We start from the raw sequence: 11,912 nt of genomic DNA on the forward strand, positions 1-11,912 counted from the left end.
AATCTGAGCCAAAAGACTCGATTAAAAACATCTGGGTAATCGGGGCAAACCATATATTATAACTTCAAAATTAAGTTTTTGTCGTAGATGTATCTGCATCCTCCCTTTTAGTACTTACTTAAAATAACAGTTCAGATACAGTGGAAATGATGTCCAGATTTTCAAACTTTGCTTTTTTGAAAATAGATTACATGGTAAAATGGAAGTAACGAAGATCTGTCCTGATTACTCCGCATAGAGACAAACTTTATCCAACTGTTATAAAGTTACAATTACAAGTACAAAGAGTTTATTGACGGATACAAGGAAGTTTTGGAAGAAAGAAAAAGGATAAAAGGAAATACAAACAGTTTATTGAAGGATACAGAAGGATGATTTGAAAACACCCGGTTTAATTATTTTACCAGATACAATAAATTTAACCCCCTATGCAATCACATACAAGCTAAGAAGAAAAAAAATTAAAATTATAACTCATCGTCTGTTGACGGTCCGTCTGTTCACAGAACTTAAACTGCCAAGTGGAGGGAAATCATCTTTCTCAAGAACAAAAGAAGAGTTGATATTCCGCTTCTTACCACTCTTGGATTCAGTACGGTTAAGTTCGTCGTCTTGATGCAAGTTCTGTTGAACTTGTGACTTGACAGGAAAATAGGAATAAGGCTCCCCTTGTTCATCTTGCTGGATTTTTTATTTGGCAAAGGGAGAATGAACAAAAGGTTTAATTTCCCGAAGCTCGGGATTGTGAAAAAAAAAGTATGGAATCTTGCTATTATCCATTTTTCTGAAAGTAATTGAAATCCTGCAACGATAACAGAGTTTAAAAGTAATTGAAACGATAACAGAGTTTGAAAGTAATTGATATCCTGCAACGATAAAACGCAGCTTCTTACTTGACAGGTAGATTCCCCAACCAAATCATTCACATTTTTTTCGAAATGAGCACTAGTAGCAGCATGTATTGATTGTACAGGAACAGATCCTACATTAATTTACAAAATGCTAGAACCTGAATTCCTAATATTGTAATCATAAGCTACTACTACTTGCCCAAACCATAAATTATACAGCTAACCAATTTCTAATCCACAGTAATCTCATAACTGGAAAATGATCTTGTAGCTAACTAGATCATAGTTTTGAAGCTTGTCACATGATATCCAATAATAAACTTCAAGCAAAATGGGAATTTTCAGGCTTTATGGGCTTACTGCTTTATTTTTATCAAATGCTTTCTACAACAATTGATTAAAGTGAAACTCCTATTCCTACTAAGACTAGAAAATTAAAAGACACACTAAGCAGAACCTGAGAAATTGAAGCTCTAAGCAATAATTCTGATAATATTATCAGCAAAATGATCAAGAAATGTATATAGACATATACGTAACTAATAATTTGAATGAGAAACAACATGAACTCACCCGGGCTTAGAAAATTATGGTGTTAGTACAACAATTAGCTAGTAGGTAGTACCAGATAGGTAAAGGGTGCAAAAAGGTGACCACGCAGGCTCCAAGTGGCACACTGTATTACAGAACAGATCTTATCTGCAGATCATGCGGTTGAGCGGTCGATTATTTCCGTTGATCAGCTTCAAGAATATGCTCAGTGATCGTCCTTTGTATGACAGCGTCCGGCATGATGCCACTAATTAACATATGGCCGTACAAAATGAGGGCTTCTGCCATTCTTCCTACCTTGCAGTAACCTCGAATCAGAATCCCATATGCTATTACATCAGGCACCAAACCCCTTTCTATAGCACAATGAAACACAAGGGATGCTCTCTCCGTTAGTCCTCTCTTGCAAAGACCATCCATGAGGATGCTATAACTGACTATATTGGGAGAGATGTTTTTAAGCATCTCTTCGTGCAGTTCAAATGCACTTTTCATGTTTTCAGATTTAAAATAACCATCAATAAGACAACTATATGTGACCAAATTAGGTTCAGGATCCTTTTCCAGCATTTTATCAAACATCAACATGGCATCATCCATGTTACCTTCTTTGCAAAAAGCATCAATCAGTATAGTACAAGTAATGGCATTGGGTTTACACTGTCCCTGTATCAGCTTTTGAAAAAGATGAACAGCTGCATCTAACCTTCTCAGAGAGCAATAACCACAAATCATTGTGTTGTACGTAACAATGTCAGGTTCTGGCCCACTTTCAGTAAGTTGCTCAAAGAGTTCTTGTGCAGCTTCTAAATAACTTTCTTTGAAAAGCATATTAATGAGAACATTATAAATGGCAATATCAGGACTTACTCCATTTCTTCGCATCATCTCTAGAATCCAGAGTCCATAATACACATGTTTCTGCTTGCAGCAACCATCAATTAGTGTGCAATACGTTACAACATCAGGCAAGAACCCCTTCTTTAATGATTGGAAGAAAAATACTAACGCATCTTTTAATCTCCCTACTTCAGAGATACCCTTAATAATCACAGTATACGTCACCATATCAGGTTTTATGTTATAAACTCCCATTTGGATGAACACCTTCAAAGCATCACTTAGTCTTTTTAATCTACAGCAACCATCTATTAACATATTAAAAGTATAGACATTGGGCTTTACACCCCTATAAACAGCCTGAAAGAAGAACCTAAGAGCATCACCCATCAGCCCCTGTTTGCAAAGGCCGTTTACTAGCACACCATAAAGAATAATATCAGGTTCATAGCCAGTCTTGATCATACTCTCATACAAGTAAAATGCATCCTTTAAATTCCCCAATTTGCACATTCCATCAATCAAACTACTGTAAGTTAGAATGGATGGCACAAAACCACACTTCACAATCTGACCGAATATGCCACAAGCCGCCATGACCTTACCATCCTGACACATACCATTTATAAGAATGGTGTAACAAACAGGGTTTGGCAAGATCCCTTCTTTCAGCATTCTTCCGTAGACCTCCACTGACTTCACCAAGTCTCCAATTCTCACATAGGCATCCATAACGGAACTGAAAATGACTACATCCAACCTAATGCCGCTATCTAATGCCTCTGAAAAAAGTCGAAGCCCCTCCTCCAATTTCCCTGCCTTAAAAAGACCATCAACTAGAATACTATATACAACCAAGTCAGGGCTGATACCCTTCTCTATCATAACCTTATAAAGCTTAATGGCCTCCTCCAATTTCCCATCCTTACAATACGCGTTAATCATCGTGCTGAATGTCACCACATTTGGCGCAGGACCACCCATTATCAATACATTAAAGAAATCTTCCCCAACTCCAATCAGATTTTCTTTACAAAGACGCTTTAAAATCTTGTTACAAGCAACAACATCAACCACAAAGCCTCTTTCAATCACAGCAGAATGAAAATCCAAACCCGTTTCAACTTTACCCTTGTTTAGAAGAGCAACCATAACAAACTCATACACACAGAAACACTGTCCTCTCAATGCTTTACACACTTGTCCATATAAATCAAGAATCACATGGATACGATTTGAATCAACCAAAAAAGTCAACATTCTAGATAACACATAAGGAGACACCGGAACTCCCAATTTACACATATGAATGAATGTTTCAATAGACGAATCTAGCATCCCATTCCGACAAAAGTTCTCAATCAGAAAGCTATAAAGATCACTATAATCCGAAGCATAATCGGGAGAAATCTCAGAAAAAGCAGCAAAAAAGTGAAAATGAGTCCCAAATTGGCATACCATTGTATCGAAAAGATGTGAAGCCGGAGCCAGCTTTCGGTGACGGAGCAGCAGATGAATAAGGGCACAAAAGGCCTGCTGGGAGTGGTGTAAGCCGAGAGAGTTGCGGGACCAATCAAGCAAGTGATGGGTGCAAATGGAGTTGGATTGGAGGCTGAGAGGGATGTGGTGGACATGGTTGGGCTGTAATTTGGAAACAAAATGGGGGTTCAAGAGTTTGGGGTTAAATTGGAGAAGTGCGTTTGAGATGTGGTGAATAAGAGCTTTGCAAGAGAATAGAGAATAAGGCGAATAGAAATGAAGAGAGTGGCGTGTGAGGAATAATACGTTTGAGAATGAAGAGGAAGATATCATGTTTTTTCAAGCTTCGACATGCTTCATTTGCTCATGAGCCAACTACTCTTCTTCACTAGTACATATTAACAAACCCAATATCAAAACAAACATTATTTTTACATACAATCACAGCACACCACAAAGTGAAAAATTAAATCAAACAGGGTCATATTAACAAACTATCTAAAATCTAGAACCCTAAAACAAAGCACAACAAATAGGGGTTCCTGTGACTTTTCTAAATGAAATGAAACTGCAGAGACCATTCATGGGTATCTTCTATAGAAAGAAGACTTGAATGCAATAGAAACAAAATTGAACAGTGCACCAAAAAGAAAAACGAAAAAGAGTTCAAAAGAAAAAACAAATAACCCCCAAAAATGAGAAGAATAGCAGTTTTATGCTTCTAGCATTGTCAGACCTGGCAATCGTGTCGTGTTGGCAGTATTCATGTCGTTTTCGTGTCAACCTGCCTTTGAGAAAACGGGTGGAAAATACCAAACATGAACACGACCTGTTACACTTTGCGAATAACACAACCCGTTTCACCCGTTAAGAATAAAAAAACATAAGGAAGAAAAAAAAAATCAATCGCAGTACACGCAGGGGCAGCCAGCCCTCTCTTCTCTCCTCCTCTCCCAATTTCCGTCAAAGAAATTGACTTAGCTCATATCCAGAAATTCAACCGAAGTTCAAAATCAAGTATTTGAAATTCATCAAATACTTGATCAAATTTCAAACTATAACAGATAATTAATCGAAAAAAACTCCAACAACAAATTCACAAAATCCACTGCCTAAATTCCAATCCAAAGCCAATAATTCACTCAACAACAAAATACATATCCAAAACTGAAAAGATAGAGTACCAATTGGCGAGGAGGAGGGCTCCAGTTCATACCCAGAGCGCAATGTACTTGGGAGGCATGAGACTTCTCTCCATGCTTGCATATTCATCTTCCTTTTCGTTGTGGGGCTTGTGTTTGTGGCAGCTGAGAGAGTGGAAGAGTGAGCGAGATTTTTGTTTTTGAAAATGAGAGAGAGTTGGAGCAGAAAGTCGGTGGAGAGGGAAGATAAGGAAGATAAGTCAGGAGAAAACGGAATTGAATTGAATTACAAGAATGAAGAGAGCTGGGGAAGGTGTCGATTCTTTCTCAAAAGTGAGTGGTTGGGGTTCGAATCCCCTTCTCAGCAAGCATCAATGTTCTTTGTTTTTTTCCAATCTACCTCTATTATAAAATTACAAAAATGCCCCTGAGCTAGTTTCAAGGTTCAAAATATAAGACAAGTAAATTGTTTGGCCTGCTAGGCGTTTACAAACTTTATGAAGATATGTGCGTCCTCTTTACTCTGCGTAGTGAAAAACTTTATCAAACTTTTATTAAATTAAAATAAGAAATGCAAAGAGTTTATTGAAGGATACAAGGAAATACAATCACACACAGCTAAGAAGAAAAAAAAGAATATTAAAAACACCCCGTTTAATTATTTTACCTGATACATAAATTTAGGCCCTACGCAATCAAACACAGCTAAGAATAAAAAAAGAATATTAAAATTGTAACTCATCGTCTGTTGACGTTCCGTCTGTTGACAGACCTTAAACTGCCAAGGGGAGGGAAATCATCTTTCTCAAGAAAAAAAGAAGAGTTGAGATTCCGCTTCTTAGCACTCTTGGATTCAGTACGGTTAAATTCTTCATCTTGATGCAAGTTATGTTGTCCTTGTGACTTGACTGGAAAATAGGAATAACGATTTCCTTGTTCATCTTGCTGGATTTTTGATTTGGAATAGGGAGAATGAACAAAAGGTTTCATTTCCTGAAGCTCGGGATCGTGAGAAAAATTGTATGGAATCTTGCTATTATCCATTTTTCTGAAAGTAATTGAAATCCTGCAACGATAACAGAGTATGAATAACAGGAAGTACAAGTTAAGAAAACATGGTTGTGTTGTATGGAATGGGGAACATGATAGGATACCTTCTTGCTGTAACACCAGGTACACAATGCTTAGCAATGTCAGCTGCATTACCATTTAGAATAAGCACTGATCTGCACAACATATGCATAACAATTAACAAACAAATTAAGCAATCAAAACAGAAGTGATCAATTGAGCAGAGAAGCAGTACAGAAAGCATACCCGACAGGCAAAGGTAGAGAAACAGGTCCCGAAAACTCTCCTGGACCCACAACCTTTAGATTTGAACCAAAAAGTATATCGCATTCTGTCAAAAATGAAACCGTGCAGAAAGGTCTAATAAAATCACGGTGGTCAATATGAGGAGGAATACAATCCCCTTCATCGTATATATTCACAATGCAGCTGTCAGGGATGCATGTTGGAGGTAATATATGCCAACTGACCATCCTCCTTATCATTTGCTTGAACAAAGGGGGTAGGGGATCAACGTCTTCATTTCTAACAATACCTGGCGGGTTCCCATTCCTATCCTGTAACGTTACACATAATAAGGTAATACTCATATAAATGGCAATTAAATCAAGTACTAATGGCAGAGAGAAAAGAGAAAGGTACCACTGCATAATTGTAACAGCAACCAAATTGTATTGTTACACGTCCTTTACCACGCATCCACTTTCTAGGTTCGGAATACGTCCGCTCTGCAAGATATACAAAAGAATGATAAGAAACATCTTATTCATTTGGATTCGCATATATGTTAAACAATCCCAACAGCATGCTTTGATATCTTTTTCAGGATAGCTAATGCATACAAATCATCCTATTAATAAAATACCAAGTTAGATCTAGTCAAATAGAGGTTCACCAAAGAAATTCTGGTTTCTTATAGAGATATTCCCCTAGAAATGCTATCTAGGCATTAAATGGTTCAAAGAATTATCAAGTGCTATGGACAAAGTTAATCTCTCTACTAACTTTTGTTTCAAAAAGTACGCGTAGCGGGTACTATAGAATCCATCCCAATCATCTAAACTATGATTTAACTCATCTTTTACTTAATTTTAGCACAATCTATGAACACAAACAGTTGTCTGAAAAAAAAAAACATATGCAGGATCACTAATCTGTCCAAAGAAATTGATTTAAAACTAAACTAACAAAGTAGAGGAGAATGAGAAAGAGAGTATATGACCATATACCTCTAAGTTGTCCCCTTTGCCCCATACGCTGTAAATTGTAGACACATTCAACAATCTCCTTCCGCTCCTTGGCATTAAAAACCCGCGTATGTAGCTCTAAGCCCTGTAGCACATTTGTTCGTCTACCATTTATACTCTCAATGTGGCTGAAGTCCTTCTCTCTCCCAACTTGTAATACTCGATTATGCTCGTTTGGATCCTCCAATAATCCACCACAAATGAAAGAGGAATCTCCTCTGGTTGCATCATTGAATAATACTGGAGAAGCTGAATGCTCAACTGAATTCCTTTTCCTGTTTACGGATGCGGGCCAAGAATTAGCAGTATACCCTCTCTGCGTTGATGAGCGGATAGGAATTGTTTGGGGTGGAGTGCACTCTTGTTGGTCAAACCTTTTATCACATGACTCCATACTAGCATTCTCCGATGACCGTGCAATTGGTGCATTCCTGGACTGGCTTGGTACATCCACAGCCCTTTTGTTATTATCACTAGAAAAGGATACATCGCCTATTTTTTCTGCATATTTAACAAAAAAGGAAAGGATTAATTGGTTATAATGAGATATGCTAAACCACCTTAACATTACCCTAATTGGGAAAAAAGCTCTCTTGTACAACCTAGGCCTAGCTATTCAAATATAACCTAGAAACCCCAAACATACTGAATTAGGCATCAGCATTTATTTTAATTCAAATTACACAAAGAATTAAACAGAAGAAAGCAAATAAAAGATACCATCTTTAAGTTTCCTTGGATTATAGTGGGAAGAAAGGAATAGACTAAAAACAGAAGTTATTCATTAAAAGAAAAACAACCCTAATTAGCATCAAATCCTAATCACTCCTAAGAAATTCAAAAGGACATCAGAAGAGATGAGAAAATACACCATTCCTGATCATAATTCTTTAATAACAACAACAACAACTCTCTTATTGTTTTGGCAAAAACCCATCTGACAAAACTTCCAAAATGCTGTTCATTTCTTACTGTGAATTCGATCCTTCAAGAGGCCTCGGCAGTTTTGGCAAAACCCATCTGACAAAACTTGCAAAATTTGGTCGCGTTCTAAAGTTCTCAGCAAACTCATCCAGTCTTGGCCGGCAGTTGCACTGGACTCTTCTTCAGTCCTCATCGTGATGATGATCAGTAACTATTTGATATGAAACTCCAGAGAAGAAAAATTTTAAGAGAAAAAGAAAAAGAAAGATGAGAGAAGAAGAAGAAGAGAATTTACTGGATGACTGAAATAGGAGATGCGCTAAGTGTTTAAACATGTTGACTTAAGATTCGTGTTTGTTTTGACTGGGGAAAGACTTGAGTTTCAAGTCTTCCTCCTTGCCAGGCAGGGGCCCCTGGGGGCTGTCCGGGGTAATTTCCGGGGTAAACTCTCTTTTTTACTGAAAAAGAATGTTTCTCGACTAGACCCGGTGAGCGAATCAGAATTTAACTTGTCAATCCGTATGTGATTTACGAGCCTCTGCAGATATTTGCATTTATTTGTATTTCACCGCATCTTGGCCGTTTTAATAATCTAATTAAAGCATAATACATCAACAAACATATATTTAATCTAATTTTTCTTATAATTTTCGTTATAGCAACGGGCCGGTTCGGGGCCAGATATGGCAATATCATTCAATTTCCCGCTCTCCATCCCCGATAAAGAATTTTCGGAGAATTCCCATTCCCGTACCCATCGGAAATTGTCTACCAAACTCTCTGTGAATTCCCGAATTTTTTATTTTTTTAAAAAAGTATTTATCTTACATGGAAAAACTTTCTATGTGTTCAACGCTTGGTCAACATGGAAAATTCAAAACAATATGTATTTTAGCAGAAGAAGAATTGGAGAGAAGAAGGTTCAGAGAAGAAACCAGAATCTCAGGCTTGTATTGTAACTCTCTTCTTACCAAGTTTACAAGGCTAAACTCCTTAACCACTCACTAACCGAAACTGTTACAACCTACTTAACAAATAACACACTAACACACTAACACACTAACATAACAGCAGCCTATATTGTTTATTGAATGTGTCTCTAGATATTAACATCCAATAATTTTGTGTGTAATGCCCAAGCAAATGTCTATAATTCACATAAAAATGATTGTAGAAAATTGTCATTAGGGTAACTTTTTTGCTTGTTATATTGTACTATATTTTAATTTAGAAAAATAAATAATATCACTTATTGCCCGAGTATGGGGGTAACAATACCATCCCAACCTGTCCTCAATAAGGAATTTTTAAAATTTGGGGATTCTACCACAACTGTACAAATAGAATAACCCATTTATACATAATGGTAAAGAGGCCCTCCCAATTTTTACCCGAATCGGCCTAAGACCCTACTCAGCTGGGATTTTTACCATCCGTTCTACCATTATCTCCCCCCTCCCCCAAATTATCAACTCCTTCCATCTCCTCTCCATACTCATCTCCTACTATGACAAATTTGTTCTTAAAAAATTAGGTTTGTTATGCCATTAACAACCCCAATGAATTTACCTTTTATAAGTCACTAGCCTTTTTGCACGCGCATCTACGCCTGCGAGAGGTTTTTTTTTCTTTTATTTTAGAATTAAAAAAGATAATGGGTAGTTGTGTTCCATAAAAATAGGATATATTATCTAATTTTTCTTTTAATTTCAATTTTTTTAATATAAAAAGTGTGAATGTATCATATTATCCTCATTTAATTAATAATTTCAATTCTTAATATTTGCATTAATCAAAAGTATTTTTTGGTATTTTGAATATTTTACCATTCTCTGCATTTTACTTTATATATACTAGCCTCTCCGCACGTGCTTCCGCGCATGCGAGAGGTTTTTTTTTAAATAAAAAAATAATTATTTTAGGATTAAAAAAGATAATGGATAGTTATGTCCATAAAAATAGGATCCATATCTGATTTTTCTTTTAATTTTAATTTTTTAAATATGAAAAGTGTGAATTTACCATATTATCCTTATTTAATTAATAATTTTAATAGAAATTTAGTGAAATACCCATTCCTAGACATAAAACTATAAATATACCCTATACCATTCAATATATATAAACACACCCAAAAAAAACCCAAAACTGACAGCTGTTACCTTTTTTAATTTAATTAGATAAATGAAATACCTTTATTACCCATTTAGTATTAAATTAGTTTATTTGAAAAATTTTGGGCGCTCTCTCTCTCATCTCTCTCTGTTCGCTCTCGTCTCTCTGCGTTTGCTCCCGTCTCTCTCCAGCGATCTTGGTGCTCCGGCCACAGCCAGCCGTGAGACTGGTCAGAAAAGGACCGGCCAGGGCCGATGGTCAAGTCTGGGCTAAAGCCCAGCCACATCAGCCACTCACAACGCCACTGCGAGCTCGGAAAGGTCTGTGGATTTCGAGTTTTTCGACGTCATTTCCGGCGACTTCGGCGGTTGTTTCCGTCAATCGAGGTATGAAACTTCATCTACTTTTCGTGCTCTAGCTGTTTATGTATGTGGTTATGATAGATTTTGGAGTTTTGGAAATTAATCAATACACCCTGGATTGTAGTGTTTATGTATATGCAATTGTAGATCCAATTCTTCTTGATTTTATATGTTTATTTTTGTTATTGCCGATTTGGAGGCAAGCTATTGGATTTTATGATTTCGTTCTAATTTGTATTTAGATATTCGTTTGAGTTTTAAATTGTGATTTTAGTTTCTTTTTGTTTATAATTTGGATTGATTTCATATTCGGTTTGGTTGTGGATTTGTTGTTTGAGCTGTGGTTAGATATTTATGATATTCGATTTGGTTTTCATATTAATTGAGGTATGCTTTTTCAGTTGAATCTGAGTATATTCGTGTTTTTTCTGTTTTTCAGTGTAAAGTTCCAGTATAGGGTAGTAACACTGCTTGTTTGCTATGAAATCCTATTTCTAATGCATGTCTACCACTGTAAAGTTCCAGTATAGAGTAATAACACTGCTTGTTTGCTATGAAATCCTATTTCTAATGCATATCTACCATTGTAAAGTTCCAGTATAGGGTAATAACACTGTTTTTTTGCTATGAAATCCTATTTATAATGCATATCTACCACTTTACAATCCTATTTCTAATGCATATCTACCACTGTAAAGTTCCAGTATAGGGTAATAACACTGCTTGTTTGCTATGAAATCCTATTTCTAATGCATATCTACCACTGTAAAGTTCTAGTATAGGGTAATAACACTGCTTGTTTGCTATGAAATCCTATTTCTAATGCATATCTACCACTGTGAAGTTCCAGTATAGGGTAATAACACTGCTTTTTTGCTATAAAATCGTATTTGTAATGCACGTCTACCACTGTTAAGTTCCAGTCTAGGGTAATAACACTGCTTGTTTGCTATGAAATCCTATTTCTAATGCACGTCTACTAGTGTTATTACCACATACTAGAACTTTACAGTGGTAGACATTCATTACAAATAGGATTTCAGAGGAAACAAGCAGTATTAATACCCTATACTGGAACTTTACAGTGCTAGACGTGCATCAGAAATAGGATTTCAGAGGAAACAAGCAGTGTTATTACCCTATACTGGAACTTTACAGCCATTAATCAGAAATTTCAGTAAACTAGCGACTAAAATAATGATAGTAAATGTCTGAAATTTCAGTATAAGTTTGGTTTGTAAATGTCTTACCTTTGAATCGTTTTCTTGTTGAAATTATTCTCTGAAATTTTGTCTTGGTTTTGTAGGTGAGGTCAGTGTGTGGTGTTTG

General features: G+C 36.3%; 2 protein-coding genes across 3 annotated transcripts; both read right to left on the reverse strand.

Annotated features, from left to right (window-relative positions):
* Window positions 1–225: 225 nt before the first annotated feature.
* LOC110744936 (uncharacterized) lies at window positions 226–5,191 on the reverse strand. The gene is made up of 2 exons (XM_021944974.2): window positions 4,907–5,191; window positions 226–4,110 (listed from the first exon to the last, which is right to left on the reverse strand). The coding sequence occupies exon 2, from the start codon at window positions 4,053–4,055 to the stop codon at window positions 1,578–1,580; it is 2,478 nt and encodes an 825-aa protein (XP_021800666.2). The 5' UTR covers window positions 4,056–4,110; window positions 4,907–5,191; the 3' UTR covers window positions 226–1,577.
* Window positions 5,192–5,395: 204 nt separating this feature from the next.
* LOC110744918 (RNA demethylase ALKBH9B) lies at window positions 5,396–8,440 on the reverse strand. 2 transcript variants are annotated; one of them, XM_021944954.2, is made up of 7 exons: window positions 8,155–8,440; window positions 7,557–7,683; window positions 7,165–7,457; window positions 6,578–6,663; window positions 6,182–6,492; window positions 6,019–6,090; window positions 5,396–5,930 (listed from the first exon to the last, which is right to left on the reverse strand). In XM_021944954.2, exons 1-7 carry the CDS (start codon window positions 8,297–8,299, stop codon window positions 5,603–5,605), a joined length of 1,362 nt encoding a protein of 453 aa, XP_021800646.2. In that variant the 5' UTR covers window positions 8,300–8,440; the 3' UTR covers window positions 5,396–5,602. The 2 variants fall into 2 exon arrangements, with proteins under 2 accessions (XP_021800646.2, XP_021800645.2); XM_021944953.2 differs by having other exon boundaries at window positions 7,165–7,683; window positions 8,155–8,439.
* Between the last annotated feature and the right edge of the window lie 3,472 nt (window positions 8,441–11,912).

Source organism: Prunus avium, chromosome 1 (genome assembly GCF_965620075.1).
Source record: "Prunus avium chromosome 1, drPruAviu1.hap1.1, whole genome shotgun sequence".
NCBI lineage: Eukaryota > Viridiplantae > Streptophyta > Magnoliopsida > Rosales > Rosaceae > Prunus > Prunus avium.